We start from the raw sequence: 20,872 nt of genomic DNA on the forward strand, positions 1-20,872 counted from the left end.
AGCTTTTCCCTGGGGTCTGTCTTCCAGATCTAGGTCATTCCTGTTCTTTTAACATTTAATTTGTAATTATTTGTATGGGTATGGGGGTTGTGTATGTGAAGGCAGAGCCTACAGAGGCGTAAAGCATAGGGTCCTATGTGAGCTGCCCAATATAGGTGCTGGGAACAGATCCCAAGTCTTCTGGACAGATAGTATGTGCTCTAAACCACTGAGCCATCTCTCCAGCCCCTGTCCTTCGTCTGTGCCCACGTCCCCAGCTATAGACAAAGGTCACTGCAAACAGGTATCTTTTTCTAAAAATGACCAGATAATAACTGAAACTTCTTGCAAGGCAAGCCTTCCTAGGCTTGCCACCCCAGGTCACATCCCACCCTGCATGAGGTTTTCTGTGCATCTTGACACTTACAAACAAGGAGGGGGAGTTGGAAACAAAAGCGATGGAAAAAAATTAACATTTTTCTCGAACTCCAGATATAAAAGCTATTTCTGTCTTTCCCAGACCTGACTAGAAGTTTCGTTGTCAGGAAAGCCTGCCAAGACAGCCTGGCGTCCTAGCATGCCTACAGCAGAGGCAGGCAGGTCACTGCTGGGTGTACGTAGGAAATTCCAGACCAGACAGAGCCAGACAGTGAGATCCTTCTCCCTCTAAAAAACAGAAACAAGGTCTAGAGGTGCAGCCTGGTTGGTCCTGCCCAGCATGCATGGGGCCCTGGGGTCCACCCCCAGCACTGTATATGGGTATGGTGGTGTGTGGCTGTAATCCTATGGCTCAGGGAAGAGAATGGTCAGAAGTTCAAGTTTACCATTGGTGAGTTCAAGGCCAGCCTGGGATATACGAGACTTTACTCCTAACTCACAACTGACACCAACCCTTCTCGCCCTCCAGATCCTGGGATCATGGCTTTTACCCTACTGAGTCATACAAGAAATTAGACATGGCTAGGGGCCTTCAGGTTACCCAGACTTCCTTGGGCTCTGAGGAACCTCTGGAACGGGCATGCCAATAGACAGGGATGCCATCCCACTACGTGTGTTTGAGAAGGGTCACAGAGCCTGATGTGTCTATACTGTGACCTCTAGACTCCCAATGGAGAGGCGAGGCACATGTCTTCTGCCCTCAGACCAGCCTGGCTACATCACACATGTCAAGACAATGACGGGCAAGAATGCAAAGCCATTGAAGGGAACAGGCAACTCCCTCTGCGGCTGGACACCCAGCTTTGGTGCCCTCTCTTGGTCTCACCCCAAGTCCACATGCAGGCTTGCTCTGCAGCCAGCCTTGCCATCCAGGTTTACAAAAAAAAAAAAAAAAAAAAAAAAAAAAGAGCAGAAAACAGTCATTCTTTCCTGGCAAAAATAAAAGTGAGTTTGACTCACATCCCAGAAGGGTTGGTTGGGGAAACTAACTTTTTAAAAAAGAGAACAAGAAGTGGGGCTGGAGAGGTGGCACAGTGGTTAGAGCACTGACTGCTTTTTTGGAGGTCCTGAGTTCAAATCCCAGCATTCATATGATGGCTCACATGAGAGAGAAAGTGTGAGAGTTGGAATTTATTGAACCTGAAAGATGGAACTGAGAAGCCAGCCTTCTTCCTTCAGGCTTAGCCAGAACAAGGCTCCTGATGTCACTGGCTCATGCTACTTCCCCAAACTGGCCTCTTCTGTGTTGTCTTCCTTCTCCACTCCACAGGTGGCAAGTTAGTGACAGGACTCTGTTTTTGTAGAATGGGCTCCTCTTCCTGACCATTCAGGCCAATGTACCTGCCTTCTGATTAGTGAGTCACTGAGGCAGGGAGAATTGAACAACCCTGCTTGGTTCAGGTCTTGATCTCATGGTCTAACCTTAGACTTCTGTAGCTGCACCTAAACATTCTGGACCAAAGGCAGGAAAGGGGGATGCTGCAATGGAGACTAGGTGCTGTTGCTGGGTAACCCAGAGCCAGCAGATGAGACTGGACGACGTCGACTGGGCATTTGTTATATAACAATCCACCTCTAAGGGCCGTTAGCTATCCCAGCCCCTCAGCTCTACGCAGTGGATGCTGTTACTCATCCCTCTTTAGAGATGGAGATACCAAGGCCCTAAGAAATGACACTCCACCGATATCCAGTGGGCAGCAGAGCTGGTTCAAACCTGAGCAGCCAGTTCTAGATCACAGGGCACTTCACTCTACTCAGGGTGCTCCCTGCTGCGTCGCCCCACCCACCCACCCACCTTTGTGGACTGCCCTGCTCACCAACCCCCATGCCCCGCCTGTTCCCTGGGAGCAGGGATTTGTGTGCAGTTTTTGGGCACACAGCAGATGTGCAGGTGTGTGACTGCTGGGGTTCCGCAGCCTTCTTTGGCACATTGATGGTCTGGACACTCCACTTGCCAAGATTTTGCGCGTGTTGTTTCCAGCCTCTCTCTGAGCTCAAGCCGGGTCTGAGGGTCTTGATGGCCATCTTCCATCCTGTCTGCTGCCCCCTCCTGGAGATGCCACTGGCTTCTGGTGTGTGGGCCTGTTAGAATGTCAGTACAAGGGTGGGGTCTTTGCTTCCCTTTCTTCTGTACTGAGAACTGCACCTGGCTGGCGTAGTCCTTCCTTCCAGAACGTTCTGAGGGCCTCGACAGCTTTGCAGCTGGCTGTCATTCGGCTGGAGCTTTGGACACACTTTACATTGTTTTCTTCATGCCCGAGTTACCTGCCCAGATGCTGAGGCCTGTCTTGAGATCGGGCCTTCACCCCTCCACCCCTGAACCCCTCAGAGGGTCCTTTTTTGTCCCTGTCCTGTTTCAAGGGTGCCTTGGTTCTCTTGTTTCTACCTGGAATCCTAGAGAAAGGCACCAGGATACCAAGGTCCTGGACCTAAGAAGAGGACATGGGAAACTGTCCCACAGGCTCCAGAAGCTCCCTTAGAGGTCAAAGAGCACTGGAGGGATCCTGCATCTGGGAAGAAGGGAGGACTTGACACATGCCCCAGCTAGACCTCTGCCCGGCCACATGCTCCCCTCCCATTCTGCATTCTTTCCCCTTGGCCTAAGGCCACACCCTCTACCATTTCTTCAAGCTCTCCCTGAGCTCCAGGGCTTCTCTGGCCTTTGTACCTGCTGAGCATCTCAAACTTGATACTTCCTACCCTCCTCCAGGCAGCCCTCCCTGACTTGTCTCCACTAACTGTTTCTCTGGATTCTCTGGATTCACTAAACCTCAGTCCTGGCTGTTGTTCTTGGCTTCTGACTGGGGGTTGCAAGAAAAGGACCTGGGGTCAGGATGTCTGGGTGCACCCTCGCTTGCCTCTCAGGAGTGGAAGGCACCCATTGACAGCTGTGGCTCTCAGTAGAGCCAGAGACCTGCCTTCAGATACCTCTGGGGCACCCTTCCTTCTCTCCCTACCCCCCCCCCCCGTGTCCTCTTCTCAACAAGCTCACCCAGAAGCAGACAGCACTGATCCCTGATGTAACCTCCTCTTAGGAACTTCTTGGGGGGCAGGGAGTAGATATGGTTGCAAGCCTCGATCTCGAACCCCTCCTGCCTCAGCTTCATTTGCATCTTTCAGTGCTGCGGTGTGTGGCTGACGTACGTAACATGGGTGGGTGTTGAGGGCTGTGCAGAGACTTTAGATACCTCTCCATATTCTTTCTGAGGGTTACTGTGTTGGGGGTATGCTCCCTTCAAGGACAGCCCTGACTAGTCTTTGATTACTATACCTTAGTCACACCCATTGTTACCCAAATTCTCTCTGGGCTCCATTCAATCTATTTGTAACACACTCGAAAATGCATACATGCACGCACACACAGACACATGCACACACATACACACATATGCACACACACATACACACATGTACTCACACACACATACACACATGTACTCACACACACATACACACATGCACACACATACTTGCACACACATACACGCACACACATACATGCACACACATACATGCACACACATACACACATGTACTCACACATACATACACACATGCACATACACATGTACACACATGCACAGAGAGAGAGAGAGCAGGGCTTCTGTAGGCTCCTAGGCTCCTGCTCTCTATTGGTCAGACCTGTGTCATGTACCCACCTCCGGGCTAGTCACCACGGAACCAAAGACAGGCAATGTTCATTGGCTCTACCTGTGCCAGTGGCCTCTGGGCACAGTGGAGGGCTGTTACTAAGCAACAGGTGGGGGAATGTTCTATGCTAAACCAGGAACAAACCTGAGCACCCACTGGCGTTGGGGACAGAGAAAGGAATGAAGCTTACTGACAGAGATCTGTGCCTTCAGGGAGGTGACATTCTGGCAGGGAGATTGCAGGTGGAGTAGCCAATGGCTGAAGTGGCCAGTGCTTCAATCTCACTGTGTAAAATTGAGATATGAGCAAAGACTGGGAGGAAGGGGCTGGGAAGATATCCACGTGAGTGGCTGTGCAAAGGTCCTGGGGCGGAGACATGTCAGGTATATACAGTGGCCATGTGGCTGAAGCCAAACGTAGGAGGGAGAGGGGATGTAAAGAAGGCCAAGTCTAAGGTCAGATTGTGAAGGGTCTTGTCTTTGTGCCTTTTAGGGACTTTGGGGTGTTGCCCTGGGTAGTGCAGAACCTTGAAGACTTTCCAGTAAGAATGGGCCCAGGTTTTTCTTTACTGGAATTCCGGCTGCTTGGTGAGAAGAGTGGAACCCACTAGGGGTTGTGTCACCCACCCTGGGGTGACTCTCCTGCCACCAAACACCTGACCATGTCTAGGAGGGTCCAGACTGGGGCAGGGCTCTGCTCCCAGTTCATGGGTATCTCTGTGTGTACCCCAGACTAGTCCCTTCTCTGCTCTGACCCTGTTAGCTGCATGGCCCTTCCTGTATCTCTCTACCCTTCTCGTGGGACTTGGAGACCCCAGGGGAAAACAGAACATCTAGGTGTTCTGAGACCTGGGGATTCCCAGTAGCTGTGTTCCATGGGCCAGGGGGTCTCCAACCACACAAAGACCTGCTCCCGCCTAGAGTGGCACATAGATCCAGAAGTGTAGCGGTGTCTTCACACTCTTGGGACGTTGGGTGTCCCCAGAGATATTTTGCAAGGTTGGTGGTGGTAGTGAAGGGGGGAGCTTTTGCCAAGTCCAGTGAGAAGAAAAAGGGCTGGACAGGCTCTGAAATGAGCTGATGGGAGAGAAAGAACAAGGTTCAGAGGCTTTCTGTGCAGTAATTTTGACTCTTCTTACCAAGAAGGGGAAAGCAGAATGTCTCCTGTCGTTGTTAATTGATTTCCTCTGTATCCAGAGAGAAGCTGGCGCAGGGCCAAATGTCTTGGGGGGGCAGGGAGGGCATGGAGGCGCATCAAAAATTGACCCTCGGGTAGTTCAGACAGCTCGGCCTGACAGATAATTAGCCCTCTCATGCCCCAGCTCTGTGTAGCCGAACTCAGCCTCCCTCTAGAGCAGGAATGGCTCCTTGAGACCACCATGCTGAGCCGGAACTGGGATTGGAGCCCAGCAGATGACACCTGCCTCCACCACACCCCCACTTCCCTGGTAGCTAAAGAGTCTCTAGGAGGGTACCTGCCCACCTGCTGCCTTTTGTGGCAGAAAAGACTGAGGCTGGAATGGAAGCCTCTTAAGAACCAGCCTACAGACCTGCTTATAGGGTTCCATTATGCTGGCCAAATCTAGTCTGCGTTTAAACCCTGCCTGCCCAGAACCTACAGTCCTGGGAAAGTGATTTTAGTGTTCCGTGTCTTCCTCTCCTCATTCGTGGAGTGGGTATGCTGTCACTGGGCAGTTCCACGCTTTCGATGAGCTGCTAGTTGTGAGGAGCTCAGAGTGAGGGCCACCCGGGCATTACTAGCTGGGATTTCAGGAGTGTCTGCTCACATGAGTCCTGGCTGGAAAGTTGCCATTGGAGGCCCTGTGGGGCAACCTGTGGGAATTCCCTCAGGACTGTCTCGATTCCTGTAGAAGCAGGAAGGAATACTTCTGGGACATTCCATGCACCTACACGGGTGTTTCTTGAGGAGCTCCTGGCCTTTGGGGGGGGGCAACCCTGATTTGCAGTAGGTCAGGGGCCAGCACCATGCTGAGGGATCTCTCTATTCTTGGGAGCCTCCTGTTCCCTCCAGACTGGGTGGCAATGTGCTTCTTCTGACATCAGCTGGTACCCTCGCTCAGTGTTTGAAAGGGTCCTCCTGCAGTGCACAGGGAGACCTTCAGCTTTCCTTAGCTCCGTGGGAACCACACTACAGAGAAGGGATGGCTCTGTTCCGCTCACACTTGGGGAAAGAGATTCCCATTTCCAAATGTGTATTTGTTTATTTATTCCTTAGGCTGGTAGATACTGTGACTCAGACGGGCTTCAAGCTTGTGATCCTCCTGCCTCGGCTTCCCCAGTGCCGTGATGACAGTTCCACCTCGCCTGCCTTTTAAAATGAGGCTGAAGACATCATAGATCAGGGCGCGGCCCAGCTGCAAGCTTGTCTAGCATTTGCATTCCCTGAGTTTGATCTCAGCATAGCATATGCCACGGTGAAACACCCCTGTAATCCTAACACCCCGAAGTGGAGTCAGGAGCTTCAGGTCATTCCTGGCTATAGGGCAAATTCAAGGCCACACTGAGAACTCCTCCCAAACAACAGAAGAGTGGATTGAGCAAGAAAGGGTTAGTTGGAAGGTTTTGGGAATGGGGACTGTGGTGTTGGATGGAAGAAGTCGGGAGCAGGCAGGGTGGGGGGACAGAGTTTTGGGGCAAGGAGAGGCACCAGCCAGTGAGGAGGGCAAGATGCTCTCTGCTGTTTTCTCTGGGTACCTGTGGGGACAGTGAGTCTGTCTTCTTGGCTGTCATAGGCAGAAGAGGAGAACCCCTGGAAGGGGAAGGGGTGACCTGTTTGGTCTCTCGTGCCCAGTTGTCTGGTGGGGAAATGGAAGCACAGCAGTGTTAAGTGACCAGACAAGACATTCAAAAGTCTGTGCTTCTAACTGTCACAAAGGGTGGATCAGAGAAGCCATTGCATTGGCTCTCTGGAGGTAGATGAGGGTTTTAGCATGGCAAGGGGCCAAGGTAGCCGGTGTCCACCCTCTTGGATGCCACCCTCAGCAAGCAGGCCAGGCTTCCCTTCTTACTGTCCTCAGTGGCCTGGGGCCATGACTCTCTCCACAGATCTCTATGGAGGCACTGTGGCAGGCACTGGGAGTCACTCACTGTCTTTGCCCCACAACACAACCCCTCCCGCGGTGGGGATGGGGGCAGGGAGAGGCAAATGCTCAAGGAAACTCTGCCAACCCATAGCAGCACCTGGGCTGGATCTGGGTACTCACAGCACAGTGGGAGAGGTGACCACAGGCAGAGGTCAGGAGGGTCCCATCAGCAACAAGGACAGATGCAGACTCTGTTGGGGCTCTCAGAGGGTGGGACCCATAGCTACTCTGGAGCAAGAGAAAAGATGAGGAAGCAACCCACGTGGCCCCAGCAGAAATGTGCCTACAGATGGAGAGCTATTACTCAGGCAGGGGTGGGGAGAAGGAGAAAATAGCCATTCCCAGATGGCTTCCAGAGGTGGAAACAGATCCGCTCCAGGTGGGGAAGTCAAAAAGGTGAACACCACCCACCCAGACCGTCCTTGGGGCCTCTCTAATGATGGCACCGTCTAGAAAACCAGCATGGTTGGTTCCTCCTTGGTGGCCCTCAGAAGAGTCTGGAGAAGCATGTGGGTGTGCCCTAGGTCTCTGAGTTGTATTGACCCCACGTGTGGCACCACCCTCTCGAAGCCAGCAACCCTCCCTCTGCAGAATTCAGAGTTTCTCCAGTTACCTGGTCACTTGCATCAGGCACTGGCCAAAGAGCAGGGGGTGGGGCTGTCGCCAACACAAGCCCCATCTCTGCCCCTCATGGAACTGTCTCTCCTGGGTTTGTGGATGGGTTCAGTAAATAGATCGATCCAAGGTGGGGCGGTGATTGAGAAAATCGAACAGGTGATAAAATTTGGAGTGCTTGGCGGGGAGCCAGGGTGGCCTGTCCAAGGAGGTGACCTCGGTGCCTAGACTTGGTGGAGCCGAAACAGCCCATCACACCAAGGCAAAACTCTTACCATGATGACAAAAAGCCGGTGTCAAAGAGTCTCAGGGTAGAAATGGCCCCATCTTGTCTGGAAAGAAGTTGGTGGGGACAGAGAGCATTTGGGGGAAAGAAGAAGAGGTAAAGGGAGAAGGTTAGAGCAAATGGATACAAAGGCCCAGGGCCTTGAGCTGAGACCAGCCAGGGCCTTGAGCTGGCACAACCAGAGTGTCCCTTCCCTCACTTTGGGCCCCATGATCTGAGTTGCTGTCACCAGAATCGGGATCTGCTTGTTGTTGTAGGACGGTCCCTCTATCGCCCTGAGGAGAAGAAGAGCCCTGGGTACTTTACAGCCCTAGGGTGAATGACATGGTGACAGCAGTAGGTCACACAACCCCGCAGAGCCAGGGGCACTGATGGAGGCCTGGGTAGGGCCCTGGGGTGGTGGCTGGCTTCCCCTTTGTATACCTCCAAAGTCAACAGGGCAGACAGGCTCCTTCAAGGTCTCAGTCGTGGTGATGTGTCCTGACTCCATGACACACAGTTCTCCCTTCTCTGCACCCCAGCAAAAGAGGGCTAAGCTCACCCCCTTTGGGACCACCTCCCTCAGGCTAGCGTGGAATTCTCCCTCTGCAGTCATTAAGTTTACTCCACAAGGTCAATCTGATAGGAACCCTCCCTCCTGCTGTGGGATCCAGGGGATGAGGGCCTTGTGTCTGTGGCCCTGTTAAATTGAGTAATGAGCTTGGTCATGGGGGAAAACTGGGGTTCTTCTGTTTGTTTGTGAGGACAACAACCCCTAAGGCATGGGTCTGATCCAAGAACCTCTGACCATACAACTCAAAACATCCCAGTAACCCAGGCCATCTGTTACTGGAGCTGAAGGGGCAGGCAGAGGTGCTGTGGCTTGTCCCTTCTGTGTCTGCGGATATGGGTACTCAGAGCACTTGTCTGTTAGGGGGTCTTTAGAATGCTACACAGCAGTCTCTCCTCCAGGGGAGTCCCTGTGGACAGTTCTGCTGCCCCTAAGGCAACTGCAAAACTCTTCTCTAGCTTAGCCTGTGCTGCGTTCGACAGTGGGAAAGGCCATCCTTGCCCACGCCGGCCCTTCCTCTTATGAAACAGTGTGTAATCCCAGCAGGGGCAGCTGCAATGTCAGTACCAACTCGCATCTATCCCTCTCATCCTTCAGATCCTGAGGGAAGAGGGGAAGGAAGACACCGCCTCAGCCTCTGCGTCCGAGAAGAAGCAACAGACTAGCAAGCCACGCCAATGGCACCCCCTGGCCTGCCGCTGTGGCTGCTGTCCACCGTTCTCCTCTCCCTTCTGGCTGGAAGCTCGGCCTTCCTGTCCCATCCCCGCCTGAAGGGCCGCTTCCAGAGGGACCGCAGGAACATCCGGCCCAATATCATCTTGGTGCTCACGGATGACCAGGACGTGGAGCTGGGTAAGTCGCTGAGCTAGCCAGGGACAGCTGGGGCTCTAGAGGTACCATGTCACCACGCTCCCATAGAAACTCTAGGTACCAAGCTGTTGTGTAGAGTTTGCGCCCGAGCAAGTGCAAGCCAACTCACATTGCGGGCCTTGAGAATGTGGGTTCATAGTGACCCTGAAGGGTAAGGATCCTCAACTTCCCAGTGCAGAGTGATTCCCCAATGTCTATAACATAAGGAGCAGAGAGACAGTGCTAACGTTTGCTCTTATCAACCATTTTCTCTCCCAAGCTACTGGGCCGTGGCTTTGGCTGACAGCTAAGCAATCCCGTCCCTTCCTATCTGAGCAATGTCACAACTTTTGCCCTTTCTGCTACAAGAAGCACCAGTAGGAGATGCCAACACTGAGGTCACCAGAAGGGGTTTCAAGAGTCAATCTAGATCTGTTCCCAATCACCTGTGAGCCCAATCCCTACCCCCCACCCCGCCCCTTGTCTCCTCACCTTGAGGTGAGCATATGGGTCCCTCCCCAGCTGAGCCCCACATCCATGCTGCCCCATAGGCTCACTCAGCCCTCTGTACCCTCAGTTCTCCATCAGGTTCAACCAAACACAGGTTGAAAACATTGGGAACCGTGTGGGCGTTCTCCCTAGTCGTTAGTCCCCATGCGGTTCAGTAAGACCGTCGGCAGCGGCACGGTCACCTGGTGTGAATGAAGGGGATGCAGGTTCTTAGCAAAGAGCACAGCAGTTACTATGGAAGCCTGAACACCATCAGAGCCTGATCCCCTCGCAGCACTCAGGAACAACTGTGTAATCTGAGCCACAAATGCAAGTGGCTGGGGATGTGCCTCAGTTGGCAGAACACTAACTGGGCATGTGCCAAGTCCTGCATTTCATCTCCGGCAGCTACAAACACCACGTGTGGTGACATGGAAGTGAAATCCCGGCACTAGGGAGGTGGAGGCAAATGGATCAAAAGTCATGACTATGCAGCTAGTGGGAGGCCAGCCTGGGCTACATAAGATCCAGAAATTAATTTTTTTAAGGTTTATTTATTTTATGTATATGAGTTCTGTACCTGTCTTCAGACACACCAGAAGAGGGCATCAAATCCCATCACAGATGGTTGTGAGCCACCATGTGGTTGCTGGGAATTGAACTCAGGACCTCTGGAAGAGTAGTCAGTGCTCTTAACCGCTGAGCCATCTCTCCAGCCCAAGATCCAGAAATTTAAAAAAGTAAAGTAAAATGAAAGTAGTGCAGTAACATTTTGTTTAATCCAATATCCGATCATCTGAAGTGTTATCGGCAGATTAAATCACTTGTGAATGTTTTGCCTTCCCTTCCCTTGACCCCCAGCACCTGGCATATCTTGGTTAGGACTGGTCCCCTTTTTTGGGCTTTACAGCCCCACGTGTGGCTTGGGACCTTCATACTTCACAGTGTGCATGGAAATGCAGCTTCCTTCAGGATGTTAGATGTCCCTCCTAATCATTTCTCCTACTGTGCATTGTGAAAATCTGGAAACCAGATAGGGGAGAAGAGAATGTGCAAAGGCCTTGGGGCAGGGTCAAGGAAGTAGATAAGGCTGGAGCCTGGAAACAGGTAAAACGGAGACTGGCAGAGAATGGGGTTGTGGTTGTTGTTGTGGGCTTGGTGAGGCATGGGTCCTTTCTTCTGTCTGCTCTCTGAGGACAATGGAATTAGTTGGTGGTAATGACAGAGCGACTTACAAGGTGGACTCAAATCTGTTTTAACTACCCCAAAAGGCCACTTGCTTAAACCCTAGCCAGCCTTGACACACTGAGTACTGATAACCCCAAGTGTGGCTTCTTCTCAGGGAGTCCCAAGTGCAGAAGGAAACAATGGCCCAGAAGTGGTCGGGGCTCAGAGCTTCATTAACAACTTGACATGCAGGGTGCTGGTCTCCTCTTCATTAGGAGGGATCTGCAAGGAGTCTACATTATGAGGCTGAGGAATAGGGGTGATTTACATGCAGCAGGACCTGGCCTCTGGGCCCTTGGGCTCCCTTCCTGTGGCCCTCAAGTTATTGGCTCTGGTACTGGGGCACCCAGAGCATCCCACATGTCCCCACAGTCAGGCAGCAGCAGTTTAATGACAGCAGTGGACGTTTGTTCTGCCAGGTGCTGGGAGCCGCTGGTGGGGTGGGGTTGGCAATACCATGCTGGCAAAGGGATGTAACATTGATGTAAACCAAGGTGAAGCCACTGGGACCAGGCCCATGAGTCATGTGACCCCAGTGAGGGAACAGAGGAATATGGATTGGGATTTCTGTTGTTGTTGTCTTTGGTTTTGTTTTGAGAAGAGGTCTTCCCATGGAGCCCAGGCCTTGAACTCAAGATCCTCCTGCCTCAGCCGCTTGAGTGTTAGGGTGACAGGCATGAGCCACCACACACATCTTAAGTGTGAAACAGGCCAGGAGGATGTGTGTGGTGTGGCCTTACTTGCGCTCCCACGGGCTCCCACTGCTATGCTGATGACATCACAGACAAGAGCAGGAGCAGAGGAAGGCTCAGAGTGGGAGGACGGAGACCAAGCTGTGTATACTTGGATGCAAGGATGCTGGGCTTGACCCGGCAGTGACTAAGTGCTGACTTTCAGGACAGTGCCCTTGCTAAGCCAGAATTGAATCATAGCCTTGAACCTGACTCTTATCAAACCAGTGCAAACAAGGCAGGAATCCAGGAATGACATAAAGGGAGAGACAACCATCCCCCTCTGCATCTTACCAATGGAGAAAGTGAAGCACAGAGATGTCAAACCACATGTCCTGGCTGCACAGCTAAAGTGTGTTAAAGGGGGATTTGAACCTAGAACCATGACCTTCACTACTGCTGTGCTCAACCCATTTCCAGGATGGGTGATGAGCTATCTAGAGAGTGTTCACGTGGATGCTTAACTGTGGCAAGTTCTGTCACTGGCGGAATCTGCAGATATGCATCTTTGCTCACAAGAGTGAGTGTTCTGAAATGTAAATTTCAGGGAGCCAGTCACTTGGGACAGGGACTCACATATTCTGTGCTATGACAGCTCCCACCCACAACCCTGGGTGACAGAGATTGGTGCCCACCAACCATTACCTCCTCAAGTGTCGGGTCCTAAGCAAACAAAACTGAGCCTCTGTGAGGAGGGTGGGGTGGGAAGTAGGTAGTTGGGGGGCTGATGGGCTTTTTATAAACCAGACAGACCCAGATCAATAATGAATGTGCCCAAAAAGCCCAGCACATTATCTCACAGTTGGCCACCACTGGCAGGCCGAGGGTGGTCCTGAAAAATTCATCGGCTGCTATTTTCTGCTTGTCTGCGAGGCAGCTCCAGAGGGCCTCTGGCTGGAGGCCTCGCCACAGAGCTAATGTTGGGCTTCCTTCCAGTCCCAGGTGGGGACAGCTGTCCACTTTCATCAGGACCCGGTGAGGAGAAGGATTCATTCTATCTCATGGTTGCTGTTTGTGGCCACTGAGCCTTCCTGGTGCTCCTGCAGTTCTCTGGTTGTCACTTGGAAATGTTGGGTGCTGGCTTCCCAGAGCATTAGTGAGTGAGCACCTGGGTTGTCTGTCCACTTGCAGAGAGTGAGGAGATCTCTGAAGATACACAGGAACATAGCAAAGCAATGGGATAGACTTATATGGTGACACCACAGTCCTGTCACACGCTGTGCTGTGCATAGGGAGGCCAAGAAAATGCTGGCTTCTGCCAGCACTGGCCAAGTTAATTAGATGCAGGCCAACTTCAGGACATCTCCAGAGCTGAGCTGGCCTCTGAGAGATCCCAGGGAGAGTCACATATACCCTGAAACTGAACTGTTAGATAGGACTGTTCCATCATAAGTGTCAAAGGTCAGCTATGTTGAACTGCCAGATGGGCCATTAAGGAGCTGTGGGAACAGGTGTCTCTTCAGATACGACAGCTCATGAATGAAGCCAGGCATGGTCCTATATGCCTGTCACCCCAGCACTCAGGAGGTAGAGGCAGGAGGATCCCAAGTTTCAGGTCGACCTGGGCTTGAGACTGCCTTAAAAAGAAAACAAAATCAGACAGGCATAGCCCCAGCCCATTGGTTCTGCTTTCCTGGTCACAAGTGACCTCCTATAAATCAGCCCAAACGGTGTTAGATAAACTGGACCCAGCAGCTTACTGGGGATGGAAGTAAGAAGTTCAAGCATACTTGGAGTTTCAGGTGCATTTAGATCCAGGGGTGCATCCTCCAGATGTTACCAGTTTCTGTGTGACCTCATCCCCATCTTCCTCCAGGCTGGCCCTGCCTGCAGACCAGCTCACTAAGCACTTCTGTATGAAGGTCAGGGCAGGCAACAGCCTGGAAACCTCAGAACTGGGATTGAGGGGAGCTGTGCAGGTTTCCCTCAAGGGAAACTGGACAATGGCTATAGAGGACTCGAGCAAGGGGGTGCTCAAGTGCTGCCCAAGACTGCTGCCGAATGAGCCACATGTACCATACTTGTTTCCTCATCCTGATTCACTGAGCACCTGGCATTAGAGAAGAGGAGCAACAAAGTAACAAAGGAGACAGAATCTTAACTGATGCAAAAAGAGCAACAAAGTAACAAAGAAGACAGAATCTTAACTGTTGCAAAAAGAGCAACAATATAACAAAGTAGACAATCTTGACTGATCCAACCCATAATAGAAAACCTGGGCAGTGGTAGTGCCCGTGTGTAACCCCAGCAATCGCAAGACAGAGACAGGAAAATCTCTGAGTTCCAGGGTAGCCTGGTCTGCAGAGTGACTTCCAGGTCAGCTTGGACTACACAGAGAGACCCTGTCTCAAAAAACCAAAACAACAAGAAAAAAAACTACACGGCATATGACAGGAGACAGTGGTGAGAAAGGATCAGAAGTCAAGCAAAGCGGGGTGGGTGGGTTGTGAAACTTTATCTATAATGATCTCGTTGATAAAAGGGACACAGAATCAAGAAAGGCCAAGGAACTTATCAAGGGGAATTCTAGGAAGAACATTCAAGCAGCAGTAACAGTTGGTGCAAAGGGCCCAAGGCAGAGTCAATGCAGGCTGACAGGGTGGCAGCAGGTGATCCAGGGCACAGAAAGTCTGAGGGGTGCTGATGGTGATATCCATCAGGCAAGGGTGTGAGGCTGAACCAGGGAGAGGAGGATGGATGTCAGGGGTTACATGGATCAGAGTCTGATTTGCATATCACTATGTGGAGAAGAGACTGATGTACAATGAGGTGAGTATATGGCTGTCCAAGCACAAGAGGAGACCAGCGAGGGCTCTATTGCAGTGGTCCAGACTTAGTGGTAAAGCTAGAAAGATGTGTTGATGGGTCACAAGTGGGACCAGTGGAGAGCATCTCGAAGGACTGCAAAGCTGTAGGGATACGTTGATGGGGTCCCTCCGTGCCCCCAAGCAAGGAGCCACTCCACAGACCGCCATGGTGGAGTCTGAAGTTGAAGGTGAGCTTTGATTTATGAGGCTCAGGCATGCAGTGAAGGTGGGACAGGATACAACTTCTAGGCTTATTTGTACCTTCCTGGTTGAGACACTGAAGACTTCAGGTCCCCAGCTCTGATTTCCATATCCTGTGCAAAGCAGACTAGGAAAAAAGAGCCTAGCAGCCCCGTTTTCCGAGTTGCATCTGAAAGATGAGGAAACTACACCCTGCGCTGCTAACCACTGATAACCAAGAGATGGATTGGCAGCCCTCAGCTCTCACGGGGGCCAGATGGCAGGCAGCCCAGGACGACGCACCCAGATTCCAGGAGGCAGTTCCACTGCCGACATCCATTCTGAACATTCCAGCTGCCACTCACCAGCGAAAGGAAGGCATGCAGATGCAGGTTATCTCAGGAATGGCCCAGCCTGGGTTCACACCGCCAAGTGCATTCCTGTGACGTTTTTTCTAGTTTTACTCACCGACCCCGGGTGTTGAAGGGCAGGTTCACTTGAATTCTAGAAAGTGTGTCAGAATTAGGCTTGGCTGCTTGGGAAAGAAAATGAAACTTAGCATTGCTTTTCCATCACCAAAAAAATAAAAGAGAAAAGAAAAGAAAAGAAAGTCTGGTGGTCCAGAATTGGAGTAGTAGCATCAAGAATGGCCCATACATCTTTAGCTTTCTGCTCTATCATCTCTTCTGTGTAACATCTGTCCTCAAGGCCTCCTTGTGCTTCAGAACAGCTGCTGGAACTCCAGCTGTTACAGCCACATGCTTGGCAACAGGAAACAAAGTGCAAAGGGCAAAAGAGGGTAAAACAGTAAATTAAGACCAGTCTTTGAGGACCACACCCAACAGTCATGTAGGACGTGGACACTCTTATGTAGTCATGGGATCTTGGTGTTGGCCAAGTCACAGAGGGCCTAGCATCTTTGCTAGGGTGTGAACAGGCAGGAAGAAAGCTCCAGGGAAGATGCTGTGCCCTCAGGTTAGTTACTGGAACCCGGATGCAGAGCCACCAAACACTGTTATGCCCTCTGCCCACACACAGAGAAGAAGGAGGGGGAATTCAGACTCAAACCTCAATTTCCTTCTCTGATCTCCTGCCAGGACCTCCTGTGAGCCAAAACCAGTGGGTGCAGGAGTTTGTTGGTGCTGGCCACTCTCTGAGGACAAGGGTGTTGAGGTCCAATGTGATTGCTGGCGACATGCTAGTCACAAGAAAGTCAGTTGTGGGCTAGGTGCGCTGTGAAACAGAAGCTAGACTCACTGAGAAGCAGGGGAGGGGCAGCTGGGGTCTGAGCCACACCAGGATAGATGAAGGTCCCTGCAGGAACAGACCTCTAGCACTGAGCAGTATAGTAACATCTGTATACTGCAGCTGCCTGCATAGACAGCTCCAGAAAGAGCCCTGGGGACAGGGCGGCAGGTGCAGAGACCTATGGTAGGTACAGTCTCACCAGGATCTTGGGGACTGCAGCCCAGGCTGGGGAATAAGGGCAGATGACAGGGAGATGTACGGACCCAGGTAAGATATACGTGAAGGTCAGGATCTTGGAATGAGGTTAATGGAAGACAGTGGACATGCACAGGTTAGGTACCAGGAGCCCATTGCAAAGGTCCTAACTGTGGGTAGGAAGGGGCTGGCTTGAGGATGGCAGTGTGACACAGGTAGACCAGCTGAGGGATGGGGAAATGGTCAGTGGGGTGCTGGTGCTGCTGAGGGAGAGCAGCAGTGAACTCCAGCTCTGCTTCTGGGTAGAAAGTGCATTGTGCTAGGCATGGGAGTTGCAACAGGCAGGTGGTGCAGAGCCAATCACAGAGCCTTGTGCAGAGGAGGAACAGCGGTGTCTTAGCTAGGCTTCCTACCACCGTACCAATCAAACACTATGACCAAAATCAACTTGGAGAGGCACACGTATGCGTCATCTTACGGCTTATAGTCGGTCCGTCATCCCTGGAGGCTGGGTCAGGAACTGAAGCAGAGGCCATAGAGGAACTGTGCTTACTGGCTTGTTCCCATGGCTTGTTCAGCCTGGAGCCTTTATAGGAATCAGAACCACCACTTGGGATGGTACTGCCCACAGTGGGCTGGGCCCTCCCACAGTAACCATCAACCAATAAAATGCTCCACAGGCTTGCGTACAAGCCAATCTGGTGAAGGCATTTTCTCAATGGAGGCGCCATCTTCCTAAATGGCTCCAGCCTGTGTCAGTAGACATAAAACTAGCCAGCCACAGATAAGATGCAGGCTTCACTTTGTAGGTGTCACTTTTAGTGACTGGGTAACTGGCTCTGTCACACACACATACACACACACACACACACACACACACACACACACACACAACCTGGGGCAGCACCAGCAAGCACTGTGTCCTTAAATACTTACCTAGTGTGACAAGATTGCTGTGCATAATGAATATTCCTGTCTGAGCAGGCCCCCAAAGAGTAGGGACCAATCGCTCGGAGTCCCCACATTTACACCCTGCCACTGAGAGATACTGTTGGGGTTCTCTCCCAGAAGCCTCACTGCAGAGCCAGCAGATGACAAAGGAGGGATTGACAGCTTAACTGTGAAATTTCATTCCAGTGTCCTGGCCTCCTGGGCATCGGCCTGATTGATTTGGGGTTTTATAGCACCAGCTTGGTTCCCCCTTGATACCATCAACCAGGAAATCATATCTGAGATACTGGTCCTGGGGTCCTGCACTGTTCATCTGGCTCCTGAGAGCCTGGAGCTGACAGCGTCTAGTGCACCATGAACCTGCCTCTGCCCAGATGTTGCTTCTGGCTGCTGCTGTTTGCCCCACCCGCCCCCCTCTGGAACTCCCTCTTACCCTCTGCCCCAGGACAGAGCTATTCTTTCATCTCCCAAAGTAGTTAAACGGGTGTTTCTGGGGGGCAGGGAGGTGGCCCATAGGAAAGATCCTTTTCGATGCAGACATTCCAGGACACTCAGAGCTAGGTGAGGGCTGCAGAAACAGAACTAGTCAGGCAGTAGGTGCACACTCTGGTCCTTCTACCCACAGCCAGCCCCATTCCAGGCCATTGGCACACAAGCAATGTCAGGTAGTCCTGAAGGGGTCCATCAGTACCCACGGGCTCATCGAGAAAGTTAGCCATCCGTTCACTTTTCTCAACACTCCAGCAGTGTCTCCTGGCTCAGGTGCTGCTGGGGTTTGAACATGCTGGGCTCAGTGCTCCACCACATCCCTAGCTCTGCTTTGGTTGGATGTTTGGTATGGTTTTGGAAACAGGGTCTCTTCAACTTGCCAGGCAACTGAGGATGGCTGAACTCCTGGTCTTCCCACCTCCACCCCATCACTTCCACCTTCACCACCCAACCCTCACATTCAAGCATGCATGTGTGCACACACACACATGTGCACACACACCTACACCACCCTCACATTCAAGCATGCATGCACACACACACAGACATGAACCTCACATTCAAGCATGCACACACACACACACACACATACACACATATCACCCTCACATTCTAGCACGCATATACACATACATACACACATACACAATACATATACACACAACCATCACATTCCAGCATGCACACACACACACACACACACACACACACACACACTTGCTAAGAGTAAAGGCACATATCACCACCTCTGGCTTTCTTATGTGGTACTGGGAATGGAGCTCAGAACCTCATGCTGGCATGGTTGGTACTTTACCCACTGAACCACCACGGCAGCCCCTGGAACCATAACTCATTCACTGTAGTCCTCCTCACAATCAAAGGAAGCATTTCAGTTGAAGGTATGAATGTATTCACCTTCATTCCAACATGGCCGCCCAGCCACAGTGCTGACAGAGGCAAGAGCCCACGGTGTCAAAAAGTCGAGTGCCCTAAAAGCCTCTACAACATCCCAGAAAAACGTCTTGTTTTTCCAAATACTCGTGGGGAGCCACGTTCTTCAGACACTGAGAAGATATGTCTAAGTGCTCAGGCAGTCTGACTGTGGCCTTCAACTGTGACTGTTCCTGTATTATTTATTTACAGGAACCTGGGTCTCCACAGAGAGGCAGGGGGTCCTTGCCCAAAGATTCTAACTGGAACATTCTGTGCTGGGCTATCTGTGGCTAAGATAAAAGCAGAAAGGGAAGGCCATCGGCATTCCCATGAGGCCAGAGGGCCCACCCACTGACAGCCTGTGTGCTCAGCCTGAAACAGCTCTTGGACACTTTGAAATAACTCAGAGCAGAGATTACCCTTCCTCCCAAGTCAGTGGAGATAAGTGGAGGACACAGTTATCTCAAGACCACCCAGCAGGAGCCTGGAAGGAAAGAATATGGGATAGTATTTGAAGAAACCTGAAGGTTGGAGCTATGGCAGCTGGTGCACAGGTCCTGAGTCAGGGAGGTGCTCGGTGTGTTTCTACAGTGGCTAGAAGGGTAAAGTAACCTAAAGGGAAAGAGGATTATCAGTTCAATGGCTTTCCAGGTCTCTTGAGGTTCTATTCTATCAGCTAAAATAGAATAAAGCAACACCAGGACCAAAACGGCAAGCTGGGAGGAAAGGGTTTATTCAGCTCACACTTCCACATTGCTGTCCATCACCAGAGGAAGTCAGGGCAGGAAACTGGAGGCAGGATCTGATGCAGAAGCCATGGAATGATGTTACTTACTGGCTTGCCCTTCATGACTTGCTCAGCCTATTTTCTTATAGAACCCAGGACCACCAGCCTAGGGATGGCACCACCCACAGTGGGCTGGGCCCCTTCCCCATTGACCACTAATTGAGAAAATGCCCTACAGCTGGATCTCAGGGAGGCATTTCCTCAACTGAGGCTCCTTCCTCTCTGACTCTGGTTTGTGCCAAGTTGATGCAAAACCAGCCAGTACAGTGGACTTTGCCTTTTGCTCTGGATGAGGAAGGTGTTCAGGGAGAGAGCCAGAAGGACCATGGCAGCATTGCTTAATTTATTAGAGATTGCTCTCTGTGGAGGGAAGACCAGCACAGATGACTTAAAACGTTGACTGCAGTAGTCCAGGCAAGAGCTGGGGTGCCTGCATGCAGATTAGCGTCAAGACTCTAAGGTTAGTAACTCTGGTTGTGTTTCTCCCCCATAACAATCTACCTCCCACCACTTTCCCAAGGAGGCCTCACCCTTGAAGACTTTGTTTCCCCACGATGTTAAACAAGCAAGCATAGGTCGGCATCATCTTAGATACCTGTCCAAAGAGCCTCGGGAGTTTACTGCATGGGGGTGGTATACACCCCACTCCAACCCTGGGTAGCAAGGTCTCTGGGGGAAGGAATCAGACAAGCGCTGGAATGGCAAAAGTTGGCTGTTTTCAATCCTGGAAGTCCCTGGGCTGGAAAGATGGCTCAGTTGTTAAAAGTGCTCGTAGCACAAGCCCGAAGACCCAAGTTCCATCCCTAGCACCCACATACAGGCCAGGAAGTGCTGGAGAGGCAGAGATAAGAGAATTCTTGAAGCTCACTGGCCAACTAGTCTTCCCACATTGGCAAGCCGCAGGTTCTACAAGAGACCCGGTCTCAAAAGACAAGTTAGAAAGCAGCTGAGAAGCCCCCCCCCCCATGTAAACCAGTGGCTTCTGTATTCACTACCTGTATACATGTCTACACACACCTACTAAGTCTCTGTAGATAGTTGGTGCTCTGACTCAGGAGAAAATGAAGCTGGGGCTTGGTGCAGATTTCTTGTCTAGAATGTTCAAAGGCCTGGGCTCTATCATTAACACTGTAAAAATAAACACAAGCTAATTCAGCATCGCGATACCTGAAATAGACAATCTCACATGCTAGATCAACAAACACCGACTTTTAGTGTGTGTGTGAGAAGAGAGAGAGAGCTTGCTTCATAGCTGAGGGTGGCATCTGATCCTCCTGCCTCTACCTCTCAAAGCTGAGATCACAGGCAGATGCCCAGAGGTCAATTAGGGCTTTTCTACCAACTGATCTCCCATCCAGCCCAGG

At 51.5% G+C, this 20,872-nt stretch overlaps 1 protein-coding gene across 3 annotated transcripts in view; it reads left to right on the top strand.

Moving 5' to 3' along the window:
• SULF2 (sulfatase 2) overlaps positions 1-20,872 on the top strand; it is a 76,574-nt gene that overhangs the window by 13,268 nt on the left and 42,434 nt on the right. For all 3 annotated transcript variants that reach the window (XM_080925291.1, XM_080925290.1, XM_080925292.1), the window contains exon 2: positions 9,220-9,474. In XM_080925291.1, coding sequence (XP_080781417.1) covers positions 9,300-9,474 — 175 coding nt within the window. In that variant the 5' untranslated portion in view covers positions 9,220-9,299. The remainder of the gene's footprint in view (positions 1-9,219; positions 9,475-20,872) is intronic.

This window comes from Micromys minutus (assembly GCF_963924665.1).
Source record: "Micromys minutus genome assembly, chromosome: 11".
Taxonomy (NCBI): domain Eukaryota; kingdom Metazoa; phylum Chordata; class Mammalia; order Rodentia; family Muridae; genus Micromys; species Micromys minutus.